General features: G+C 37.8%; 1 protein-coding gene across 2 annotated transcripts in view; it reads right to left on the bottom strand.

Annotated features, from left to right (window-relative positions):
* pc (pyruvate carboxylase) overlaps positions 1–12,808 on the bottom strand; it is a 373,340-nt gene that overhangs the window by 325,365 nt on the left and 35,167 nt on the right. For both annotated transcript variants that reach the window (XM_015373837.1, XM_015373838.1), the window contains exons 7-9: positions 5,928–6,045; positions 3,236–3,303; positions 1,712–1,795 (exon numbers count right to left, since the gene is read on the bottom strand). In XM_015373837.1, coding sequence (XP_015229323.1) covers positions 1,712–1,795; positions 3,236–3,303; positions 5,928–6,045 — 270 coding nt within the window. The remainder of the gene's footprint in view (positions 1–1,711; positions 1,796–3,235; positions 3,304–5,927; positions 6,046–12,808) is intronic.

Below are 12,808 nucleotides of genomic sequence, written 5' to 3'. Positions count from 1 at the left end.
AACCTCATGGAGGGACATTTTTTATTTAAAAACAAACATTTTGCACAGGACTGCATTAAAGGTTACAGATAGAGTGTAGGATGTTTCTCATACCAAGCTGCTTTCAAGGTCATTTCTTTGCTCATATATTACTCCTCACTTGCATCCATTCATCACCTGGACCATTAACCAAAAAGGCCATTTCTTTAAATCTCCCCAGAGCAATGACGCTTGATTTTAAAGTGATGCCGTCATACACGAAGAAACTTGTAAGCAACAAAAGCAATACTTGAAACATGTTTGGTCAAATGGAAACTAGTTTTAGTTTTTCAACTTTTTTTCCCCCCTAGCTGCAGGAAAGGAAAGAACGAAAGTATAATACAGTCAAATATCTAAATGTGATGGTATGGGAAACAAAATCCAGCCTTATTCTTTGATCAGTTATGGATGCTGATCTAGGTGCCATTGTTCTGTCGTGCGGCAGATAAGGCCGATTTTACATCAAAGACTAAAGTTTACTCCAATTATTGGAATTTATACAAAAGTTGTTTATCAAGGTGGATAATTTAACAGTCATAATACAACCGCAGAGAAAATTGTTCAAGATGTCATTAAAATGAAAACACAGAAATAGACCAAGTACTGAAGCTTGAGGAACCCCGCATTAGAAGAGTACTGACTAGCTCTTAAATCAGTCCAGCAGAGCAGAAACACTGGCAAACTCAAAATTGTGCTACAAAATTATTTAGTAAAATACTAAAGTTTAAAAAGATGCTGACTCCGGAGATCCAGCATCATTAGAACAAAAAAAAAAAACCTTAAAAATAATAGTCTCTGTAGAATGTTGCTAAAACTTTGCTAACAGTGACGGTTATCAAATGAGCCAAAACTGCGAAATACAACTGAGAAAATGAAGCATGAAGTTAAAGATTGTGATTGTAGAAACATTTCCAGCGATAACTTAAAAACTGCAAATGTACAGAAAATTCTCTTTCACAAGTCCTGCTTCATTGTTTCATTTTGTGCATCTAAAAAATATACAGGAGAGCTTTGACCAAAAAGCGCCAGCAAAAAAAGGCAAAGGAATTTAAAAGCACCAAAATATTTGAATTATTTTGCTATAATATAATGGAGCTGCTTTGTTTGATTTCTTGGTCACTTGTGTGTACATAAGTCTTAAATTTGGCTTTTTTTAAAGGGATGTTTGCTCAACTTTACGCATCTCTCCATAGATTTATTTGAGGCTACTGTAAGCAATGCTACCTGCAGCAATCAAAGACATAAACCTTAGCAGGTTTGCTCCAAAAGTGGAACTTCAATTCGGTTTAATGTTAGCAATGCTCATTGTGATAAATCCGAATTTATTTTAAATGTTAACGAATTGTCCCTTTAAGATTTTAAATGCATTTCACAAAAATAAAATAAAAATAAAAAATAGTGCATTGGGGTTTTTTGGCATGGTTTAGGATACTTCTAAATTTTTATGCATTTTATGTCAGATTATCAGAAGAAAAACTGATGGAACCCAAACAGCATAATGAGGAGAGTCAGGACCAAAATCTAATAAGTTTTGACCGTGTAATAGAGATTAAATGTATGATTTAACTACAGAAACACTACAAAGTTTACAAACTGATTTGGTCAGCCCCCAACCATAGGTTCAGGACTGGAAACAAGAATACTGAACAGGAACACCTTCCCTGACATTGAATGGATTTAGTGGCAATCGTACCTGTTTTGCCAGGTTGACAGCATCTGCATGAAGTCTGTCTCTCAGGTGGGGGTCCAGTTGGAAGGCAGGTGCAATCTCCACAACCTAAAAAATAAAGAAGCCTTACTGTTAAGGTCTGTGCTACTGCAATTTGGTTATAAAAATGAGCTTCGGCCAAGCAAGGTCTTTGCGCCAGCAAAAATATAAAGGAAAAATAAGCAACTATGGAGGCAAGCCGTGTCATTTTTGGTCATACTAGCTGTGTAAAGGTACGAAACAAAGATCTGGATGATAATACAATGATTAGAAAGATGCTGGAATGCTCTTTAGGGCTGCAGCAGACCTCACAGTTGGTGAATAATTGTCAGCACATTACAAAGAGATCCCCTTTATCCTCACAAAGCTGCCATTTGGTCCATTGTTTTTATTAAATAGCTGCATTTTCTACACTGCCTGCCATTGTCAATGCTAAAAAACAAAAAACAAAAAAAAAAAAATCAAATTCCCCTCCCAGCTGGCAATAAGTTGTAACTGGACTATAGTAATTTACCACCTTGCACAATTTCTCTTTTCGTTTCCCCAGTTTCTGACCAACAGATTCATTCAACCATCTATTGTGACATTCAGTGTTAAATTTAGCAGCTATGAGCCTGGAGTTCACATGATGGAGGCTGATCTACACTTCTAAATGAGAATTCAAACAGTTGAAAAAAACATGATCCAAATCTAATCCCAAAATAAGACCCAAGAAAAGCATTTGAGTGCTTTTCTGCCAGAGCATGAAAAGCATTGAAAAGTGCCTGCGTCGTCACTGAACCGTCCCAAATCCACCTCAAACAACTATTGTTAGGAAAGATCTCAGATCAGAGGGAAAAGGCGGATTAAACTGAAAATAAAGGGAAAAATGCATCAGATCCTGCATGAGCCGCTAACACGATTATCATTTATAATTTGATTAAAAGCAAAGGATGAAAGTGTTGGAAATGCTCGATTAAAACTGCTTTGGGGCGGCAGGATTTAATAACGCAGCATATATGTTGATCAGCCTCCTCTGGTGACAGCTTTGTTATACCCAGTTTCGATTACAGGAGTAATGATAATATTCTCTTTAATCTCCTGTTCAGACATTTGTTTTGACAAATGAATTAATTCTTCCTTTCTTATCAAAAGTCGAGCCCCCTAATGAGTGGATAATGCTCCCGCCCCCAAGATCAACTTTAAATTCAAGTTGATTTTCTTGAAGGATTATGTAGTTTAAACAATTTATCAGTGGCTAATTGTTTTTAAATACATCCTGCTCTGAGCAATCCCAGACACTTCAGGGCATTATCACTTAACATGATGCCAATATTGGCCTTTTGGCCTAAAAAAGGCCAAGCAGGCAGAGGCATGTTTCCTGCTATGCGACCTTTGCTTCTTCCTTCCTTACCATTACCATCCACTTCATGCTAATCATTACAATGCTGTAGAAATGTCAAGATGATAATCTTAAACAAATTCCAGCATTATTCTGGAGCAGATTAATTCAAAAATGAGGAACTTCACCTTCTGGTGTCGCCGCTGAATGGAGCAGTCTCTCTCGTATAGATGGATGACATTACCATATTTATCACCTGAGGACAGACAGAAGTGGGTAAGGTGAAAAAGTCAAGGGATAAAGTAGTGATTAAGCAAGTAGCTCATCCAGGGGAAACTTCCCCTTTTTTGCCTCCGTTTTCTAAGGAGACTAAAATATGCAGTCATACTGAGGCACAGATGCTCAACAGAAAACTATTAAAACTATTTAAATATCTTCAGAAAACCTAAATAAATATTGCAAAATACCACATTAGAATACTACAATAAGTTAGGTTGACTGTGAACAAAGTGGACAAACTGACAAGTTTGGGATATATAAAGCACATTTCCACTGCAGGAATCCAAAAAAAGGAACCAGAGATTTTTTTATTTTTTTTTAATTCACCACACATCACAGCTTCTATCAGAATTAAGACAAACTAAAACTGAGCTGAAAATATATTTTTTCCTGTTTAATTTTCCTTTAATTTTGATATCAAACCCTTTTTTCAAAAAGATAAATTGTCGATGTCAAAGTTGACTTTATAATCTTATAAGAAACAATACATGTGGCTTTACTGGCGTCATAACCTGGAGCATCGTGTATAAAAGTGTATCTGCACATAAAAGCATGCATGCACAAACTTATGACCTGCCATGGAAATTACTTGCAGTAATGCAAACTTTTAATCCACAATAACGAGCTAAAAAGCCCTATTCAATAAATGTGCAACTTTATTCAGTTAATTTAAACTGAAGGAGCATTGAACCTGATGTTTTGGCACAAGGTTGAGCTAGAGGACATAAATCACTGATGCCTTAGCTGGTTTAAATTGATTAATGCAAAGATGGGCCCGAAAGAACTGTGTCTCTGCTGTTCAAGATCTAGCTACCCACAGGAGGTTTTTTCAGGGGGTGCCGATTGACAGGTTGGGTATTTAACAGTCACCCCTAGCCATGATGTTGCTAAAGAGTCCCTAAAGAGAACTTGCTTAAATAGGTCCACATCAAACATCTTTATTAGTTTGACTTGAGGAGCAGATTTTCAAATGGAGTCAACTCTATAACCCTATTATTGCTGTAAGGCATCACCTATAAATGTCGCATTGGCTTCAAGTTGAACGCATAGTCATTGCAAAGCTCTGCAGGTACTTATGATGCACAAAAATTTCTCACAAATTGAATGGTTCAACCCAAAACTCCTTTAGCCCTATTGCTATTATAAGGTTCCATGCAGGAGGGCTGGCAATGCATTTCATTCTTCCCCTTTTTGGGGGGCGTTGAATATTTTCAACAACAGCTGTACTTATTTGTGTATTAATGGCATTCCTTATAGAAACAATGTGTTCATATTCACCTTCATTAAAAATTACAATGATCAGCATTAAGCAATAATTAATCTCAACTGAGCAGATTGATAGAACCTTTTGGACTTTATACAAAGTTTGCAGAAGAAAAGGAGCAGAATGTATTTTAGGAGGTTTCTTTAGTGATTCTCTGGTGTTATTCAATACATTCTTATTCTGCTGTAACACTGACAATGAACTTCTGTCATGGTTATTTTGCCTTCCAGCAGGTTACAGTACTTCACTTATAGTTTGACACTGAGAATCCAAACAGCAACTGATCTGTAAATAGGGGCGAATAAAGGAAAGGCGCTAGGTAATTAGTCCATGCACAATTTTATACATCCCACTTTCTTTCCACTGCTGCTAGCTTTTAGTATGAAAGCTGCACATCTTATGCATGAGGCCCGCAGACATTGATCCTAAATTAAAAGATGAAAAACTGGGGAATAAAAAGACCTTACTGTAGGGACCAAGACTAGAAACGCAAACTAAGGAGAAAGCATGAATGGAAGGGTATGTGGACCAAAAGGAGAAAATTGGGCTGGAAAACAGAATTAATATCTATGCAAATGAACTGCTCTGCATGCCTGAACAACACGTTTACAGTAAATATGCCACCGAGCCTTCCAGAAGAGTGGCCCCTATTCAACATGACCCTAGTCAGATAGCTGTTTAAAGTGCAAGCAATCCTCCTGTAAGTGCTGGCGTCAAATTTCAGCTCATTTACGGTAAGAAGAAATGATACCTGGGAACTTGGCTGCAACATTCACCATGGCAGTTATAGGACCCTTTTTTTGTTGCGATTAAATTTCAGTAATTAGCTACACACAAATCTCCCTATCCCAGGAAGGTCAAACTTCACTCACAGCCACTATGACCGCCTATATTAATCTTCTGTGGTTTAAACTTTTTTTGTTGTAATAACTTTGTTGAAATACCTTTACTGAGTTGATGTGGGGGATAAATTAAAACCTTTGTTTGGCTCATTTTTGTTGATCAGGCAAAAGCCTCAAGTAGTGTTGTGCTTTAGCATGTGGCTGTTAACACTACACAGAGTTTGTCAGATTAGTTTTCTCGGGCCTGTATTATGGATTTCTGCATCTTGCAGTTTGTATGGCATCAATTACTGAAAGACATTTTGCATTTCTCATCCTTCTAAATTTGAGGCTGCTGGGCCTCCCCATCACCCTAATCGCCCTCTCAGATTAAGGCTTCTTGAGGTTATTACTTCCAGTTAACAGAATGTTTATCAAATAAAGAGTTTATACCCAAATCTGCCAGGGGTTTGAGCATTTGTAGGCTAAAAGCCATAAAAGCGTGTTTTAACTTACCAAGGATCTGGACTTCGATGTGCCTCGGCTTTTCAATAAACTTCTCAACAAACAGCGCTCCGTTCCCAAAAGCCGTCAGGGCCTCAGAGTACGCCCTCTGGTAATTCTCCTCCAGCTCCTGACAGATAGAAACGGGAACAAAACAACCCATTAGATTCTGAATCAGTGCAAACATTGCAGGACACAACACAGCCTCGAGTTTTCAAAAACGTACTCAACTTTTTGTCCTTTGACCCTCTGACATTTGCATGTTTTCCACATTTCTTTGGCACATACGCCTATAAGCCCTATGGGGGAGAAGTTTGAAACATCTCTAGTAGATCACGACCCTACATGTTGAAGGTCACGGCTCAATCTGTGTTTGTCAGTCTGCGATGCACGACCACTCAGCCTCTTGCTCTGGGGAAAGGCTGATTCAACATGTCGTCTCCTCCCCCTCATTCATCCCTGATCTTAAGAGGGAGCAAACTCAAACCCAGCCTGCGAAAGTCTTCCTGTAGCCATTAGACAAGATGCTCTCAGAGGGTAAAACTGTCCAAACTCCTACAGTGTAGCCACGCACACAGCAGCATTGCTAAGGGATAACCCAACTTCTCTCTAAGCACTATCTAAGAAGCCAGAGTGACATGAGCTTTAAAAAAGTCAATAGTTCACCAGCAAAACCATCCACTTTGACAGAGTGCTTCTTATGGAGGACCAGCTCTACCATATATGAAAATACAGAAATCAATGCTCAATAAATAAGCACAGAATTAATTGCCCCCAAAAATACAAATAAATGTAGGTAGAAATTAAATTCTACAATGAGACAAATGTATACATCTCTTAATTAACTTTATTTATTTGCCTTTGTAACAATTACCTTATTTATTTATTTATTGTCTGTTATAATCTTCAACTTTATTATTAACTTATTTTTTAAGTATTTATATGCATGTTATATTTCCGTTTTATTCATTTTAATTTTTTTTTACCCCATTTCTGCTCGTCATTTTTACATTTCTGTATGCATTTCTGCCTTATTATGTAAATGAGGGGTGTGTCTTAGTCCACTTCTGCACATTGGTTGGTAAGCATTTTACTGCATCGGTCGAATCTACAGGAGGAGAGTCTGAAGTCACTGGCCGTTTCTTAATAAGAACGCGACTATGGACTTCTGTCCTCGCCAAGTACGTTCTTGAGAAAAACACAGGAATGTATGAACTAAGAGAGAACGGGAGCAGGCAGCATAAAAATGGGTCCATTGAACAGAAGCATACTTGTGACATCACCACACACTCTGCTCTTCTGAAGCTGCATTTCTCCTCCTGTTATCAATAGTCTCTAGATAATAAATTCTGACTTCTTTCATTTAGTGGGGGAATAATAATTAAAAGTCAAATAATCACAAATCAACTGAACATTTTGCCAAAAGGAGAAAAATCGCCAGAGCGGGCTGCTGCAGATGAGCTAGGATTAGACCTGGCTGCCGACACCCTCGGAGGTCCGCTGGTTGCCGTGGTCCTCTCACCTTAGGCAATTTTTTTTTTTAAATTACGCATAAAAATCGGTGGGCCATATAGTGACGTTTATAAGTATATTCTCGCCTAAAACGTACTTTTATTAAACAGCAACAGAAAAGATAAATTTTAACTTAATACTCAATACCAAAAATTGGTCCTCCATATCTTCTACACCAGATTGGAATAAATGGAATAAATACATAATCTAGAATGCATTTCACCTAAAAACACATTCCGTTATCAGTTGTTGATCTTTAAAGTGAATGTGTGTGGTTAAAATAATAAGAGCAGTGGTATATGCAATTCATCATTTCTGAGTTTAAACTTTGACATCACCTTGAAGAGAAGGTTTTATTTAATCTGCTATTCTTCTGTCTGCTGGCAGGAAATCACTTTATGTCAAACAGAACAATGACCTTCAGGGGAAGGTAAAGTTCTGTTTGAAAAATTGCTGCGACTTCCCTTCAGAACATTAGAAACATGTAAAAAGGTCAGGTCACTGGAAGAAGGAAAAAAAAATAAAAGGCCACATCTAACCTGGCTGATCCAAGTTAGCCAGTGAGGAGTCATTTTTGTTTTGCTTTAGCTAGGAAACAGATTTATTCTGCAGAAGTAACCAGTTTAGAAAGCCACATCAAACAAAGGTTATAAACTTGCATATCTTACAGCGTACATGCTATATGAATGTATTACCATTTTGATTCCTCGATTTGTGGATAAATGGTTCAAAGAATGTCCCTAGAGTCTTCAGCAGACAACAATTACTCCAAGTGTGGAGTAATGGAAAACCCATGTCGCCACTGAAGGACCCAGATCATCTAAAGCTCAAGGTTGACTTTCAGGGTTCTGCATGGGAAAAAATGCTTTTTCCCCTCTCTAGAACAACTACTGATCAAATGTTCATAACTTCTTTATGTTTCTGTCGTCTACTTGGACAGACTATTTTTCCAAAAGCTGATACTTTAAAGAAAAGGCTTTTCTTTTTCAGTCCAATGGGACACTAGCTTCACTTCAAATTAAATTATAAAATTTGATTCATTTGCCCATAATTATGCTACCCGTCACATTGATTGATTAGCAACCTATAGTTTTTAACAATCAAGTCTGTTTTTTCTGCATCAGGTCTGTTTGGACATTTCCCCTTGAAATGCTTGTGAAGTCAAATCCAACCGTAACCAAGAGACAGGAGAGACCATCACGCTCTAGTGCCTCTGTTCTATATTTCAGGGAATCGACTGGGTGAGAAGTGGAGCCTTTACATATCTGACCTCCACTCTGGTAACCTCTCCTGCTTCAGAGAAAGATGGGTGACGTTACTATGGCTACAGACCTAGATAACAGTTGAACCAAACTGGCAGCAATGCCACCAAAGTCAAAAGGCCTCTGGAGGATCCAGATCTTCAAAACAGAAGTCAGTCCACTTTTGCGTTTGTAAAATGTCATATTTGGTGAGACTCTGAACACGCAGGTGACGACAGGACGGGAAGATGTCATGCATGCTCACAGCACTGCAAATCACAACTAGAAGAAAAACAAATAGCTGTTTTTAAAAGTGCAGAAACAGCATGACAGCTGCTGTGAAAACCAAAACAAAAAAAGGTAACAGACTTTGAAAAGTTGTCAAATCACATTTTTGCACCAGTCCTTCCTAAACCAGAGGACTTCTGAAAGACTTTGAAAACCCCTTAAATAATAATTTCACAACAGTTCTGTCTTTTTTTTGCCACTGGGGTTTTGAGGAGTACAAACTCTGCCCCTTTCAGGAAAATGGTGGTAATCCAGCTGCCCTTCTTATTAGTAAACATACCCATCCTACCCTACAACATGTTTTCATTAGCTTGGCTAACTAAACTATGCATACCAATGATCAACAGGCTGGCCCTAATGAATCTAAAGTCGACCTACACATCGTAACTTGACAGAAGAAATCTTTTTACAGTTTCCTCACATCATATCTGAACAAGCCGCTCAGGTCCCTACGACTCCGACAGCCAACAAGAAATGTCAACAACTAATTAATCAGACTGTGCTAGAACTCAGGAAAGGTCACTCTTAGCGGTCGTTCATGACTTCACAGGCTCCAAGGATACACTGGGCGAGAATGAAAACCACACTGGCGCTTTTTTCTTCTGAACTGATTGGTTTATAAAGCCCAGCACAACACAGTCTGACATTACACTGCACTGAGCAACAAGAACAGTGAAGCATTTCTCAGGGGTCTGAGGTTTACTGAAGGATGCCGCTAGAAAGTTAAGCCAGCAGATCTTAGTGTTTGTGAAAGCCTGAATCCAAAGTTCATGCAATAACCTTTAATGTTTTAAAGTATACTTCACTTTGCCCTGAAAGTCTTGCCATCACTTGATCTCCAACAGTTTGCCAACTTATAACTATAATATAAAAGACTACTAAATTGATGCAAGGGAAGAATTTTTCTTTATGGAAAAGTCATGAGTAAACTGATTCTTCACTTTAACCCTCAAATTCCTCTAAACCAAAACCACCCCAGTGTACCATAATTCAATATAAGTCTAGTCGTTCTATTTTAATTGTTAGATCACAGCACTGAACAAACAATATTTTGAAAACAAGGTTGCAGAGAGAACCTAAAAAGCTTGGGATTTTTATTTTTTATTTTTTAACAACTAAACTTGTTTGAGGGCTCTGTTCAATCCATCATGTAATCAGGGTTCCTACAGCATAAGGTAAGTGAAATCCAAGCCTTTAAGACTTTTTAATGCCACTTAAAATAAAAATGTAAGACCATCATGTCAAACAAGAAAATTCTGTCAGTGACAAATTTACCCCAAGTGTTTATTTTAACATAAACCATGACTTTCTTGCCAGTGGATACAGTATGTTTTAAATTTTGAAAAACGTTCTATACAAGAAGAAAGCTAAAAAACAAACATTTTTAACAACTACTGAACTGAATTCACCAACTTTGTTTTGTTCCCTACTCAATCCCTCTACTTTCATAGTTGGCGTACCATCAAACATTATCCTGAGATTTGGTTCTACAGACGCTGTTGGTGATGCAAGAGATGCTGCTGCAGACAAAAGGGTGGAAAAGAACGGATAAATACCTGCTGCTTCTCCATAACTTCATTTTGACGCTTCGAGTTTCACGCTTCGCAAGCGTCTCCGCTGCCTTGATTCCCATCATGCTTCATCTACATTCCCTGGTATTGGTTTTAGCCATGCAGAAAACACTAATAGATGGCCTATTTTTCGTTGAATTTAAACTTCCCCATGTTGTCCAGATAAAGTTAGTGGCACATCACCCCAAAGACTGGCCACAACATCTTTATCGGTTCCGCCATCAGGACGGAACCAATAATGGTTACAGTGGGTTCGGTAAATGTAAAAAAAAAAATATTTTCATTTATTTTACTGTTTGATATGGATTAAAAAAAATAAAATCCTATTTATAATTTAACAATTTTAAGACCTATGAAAGACTGATTTAAGACATTTTAATATAATACCACTTAAGGCCTTGATTTTATATTGAAGAATTCAATGCCTTTTAAGGGTTTGCAGGAACCCTGGATAATGGACAGATGTGCTATGACAAGTCTGTCCACACAATACTAGGGATGGAAACGGTTTATGAAAACCGTCCGAATCGTTCTGTTCAACTGTGTTCGCGTGTGTTGCATTTGGTTCATGCGCTGTTCCATTTTCTCATAGGGGAAGCGTGTACACTCCAGAGCAGAAGGTGGCGGTACTGCGACCAAAGCCAACCACCAGTAGTAAACTAGAAGAAGCAAAGCAGCGTAGCCAGGTGTAGCAGAAAAAAAAAAATCAGTTGTTGTGGAGAATTGTGTGGGTATGGCGAGTGGCAAAGAACAGGAGTTGGAAGACGNTTCCCATCATGCTTCATCTACATTCCCTGGTATTGGTTTTAGCCATGCAGAAAACACTAATAGATGGCCTATTTTTCGTTGAATTTAAACTTCCCAATGTTGTCCAGATAAAGTTAGTGGCACATCACACCAAGGACTGGCAACATCTTTTTTATTGGTTCCGCCATCAGGACGGAACCAATAATGGTTACAGTGGGCGGTTCGGTAAATGTAAAAAAAAAATATTTTCTATTATTTTACTGTTTGATATGGATTAAAAAAATAAAATCATATTTATGATTTAACAATTTTAAGACCTATGAAAGACTGATTTAAGACATTTTAATATAATACCAATCAAGGCCTTGATTTTATATTGAAGAATTCAATGCCTTTCAAGAGTTTGCAGGAACCCTGGATAATGGACAGATGTGCTATGACAAGTCTGTCCACATGATCAAAAAATACTGTCTGCATTTTGTCACAAACCATCCAGGGACCCAACCACTAGGGCTGCAACTAATGATTATGTTGCTAATCAATTAAATGAATAGCTAAAGGATCATTCTTTTACAGAAACAAACTACATGGAACTAAAACTTTCCACTTGAGTTCTGGGTAGAGCATAGTAACGGACACATTAAATTCAAAATATTTTATTTTTGCAATTTTGATATAATTACTATTCTAAGTGGGTTGCTCTATCAGCTAAAGGCATGTTTTAGATTCTCTTTACTCCAGTAAGAGATTGATTAATAATTTAGTCCATTCTACAGGTTTTAGGGAACCACGTTTACCTTTGGGACACATTTTCACCTTAATCTTTCAGTGTTTTTCCACCATTAATCCAATTTAAAAGCCAGATTATGATCAATAGAATAATTTGCTTTTAGAGTAATAATGTTTGGAGGTACAGATTTATAGTCTGCATTTTCAAAAGCACAATTTTTGTTCTCAAAAGTCTATAATAAAATCCTATAACCCTAAGATGAGCAGAAAAGCAGGATGTCAAGACATTAAATAGGCTGATCACTGATCCAAAAGCACCAGTATTTACTCAGCTTTAGTCGTTTTAACTGCCCAACTACTGAGCTGGGCCAGAGGAAATTATGTCCTCATTAGTGGCAGCTAGTTTCTTACCAACCTTGCAGTCAGAGTTTCCAAAACTCCTGATTTACCTTCGATTTTAGCCAAAACAACACTGAGGTTCGACTCCAATTCTGGTTAGAGGGAAACTGTGTCAGCATCTCATCTTCCAGCTGAAGGTCCAGGCATCCCATTGTTCTGGTTTCACCCAATGCATTGTTAATGTAGGTTATTGTAGGTGTACTATTTTAGCCAACTCATTCAATACCCAATATCCTGAGGAATTTTGGGGAGATTAAAGGAATAGTACACCCAAAACATGATTAGCCTTCATTTTCTACTCACCCCCATGCTGAACACCACTCTGGAGTACTTTTTTGATATCTCAAATGCATCTGGAGATCTGGGAGGCTTCTTGCTGTCTGCTGACATTCAAATAATGGAGGTC

Source organism: Cyprinodon variegatus, unplaced genomic scaffold (assembly GCF_000732505.1).
Source record: "Cyprinodon variegatus isolate N-32 unplaced genomic scaffold, C_variegatus-1.0 Scaffold93, whole genome shotgun sequence".
NCBI classification, from domain to species: domain Eukaryota; kingdom Metazoa; phylum Chordata; class Actinopteri; order Cyprinodontiformes; family Cyprinodontidae; genus Cyprinodon; species Cyprinodon variegatus.
Note: the sequence above shows the minus strand (reverse complement) of the source record. Positions and strands in the feature narration are given on the sequence as shown.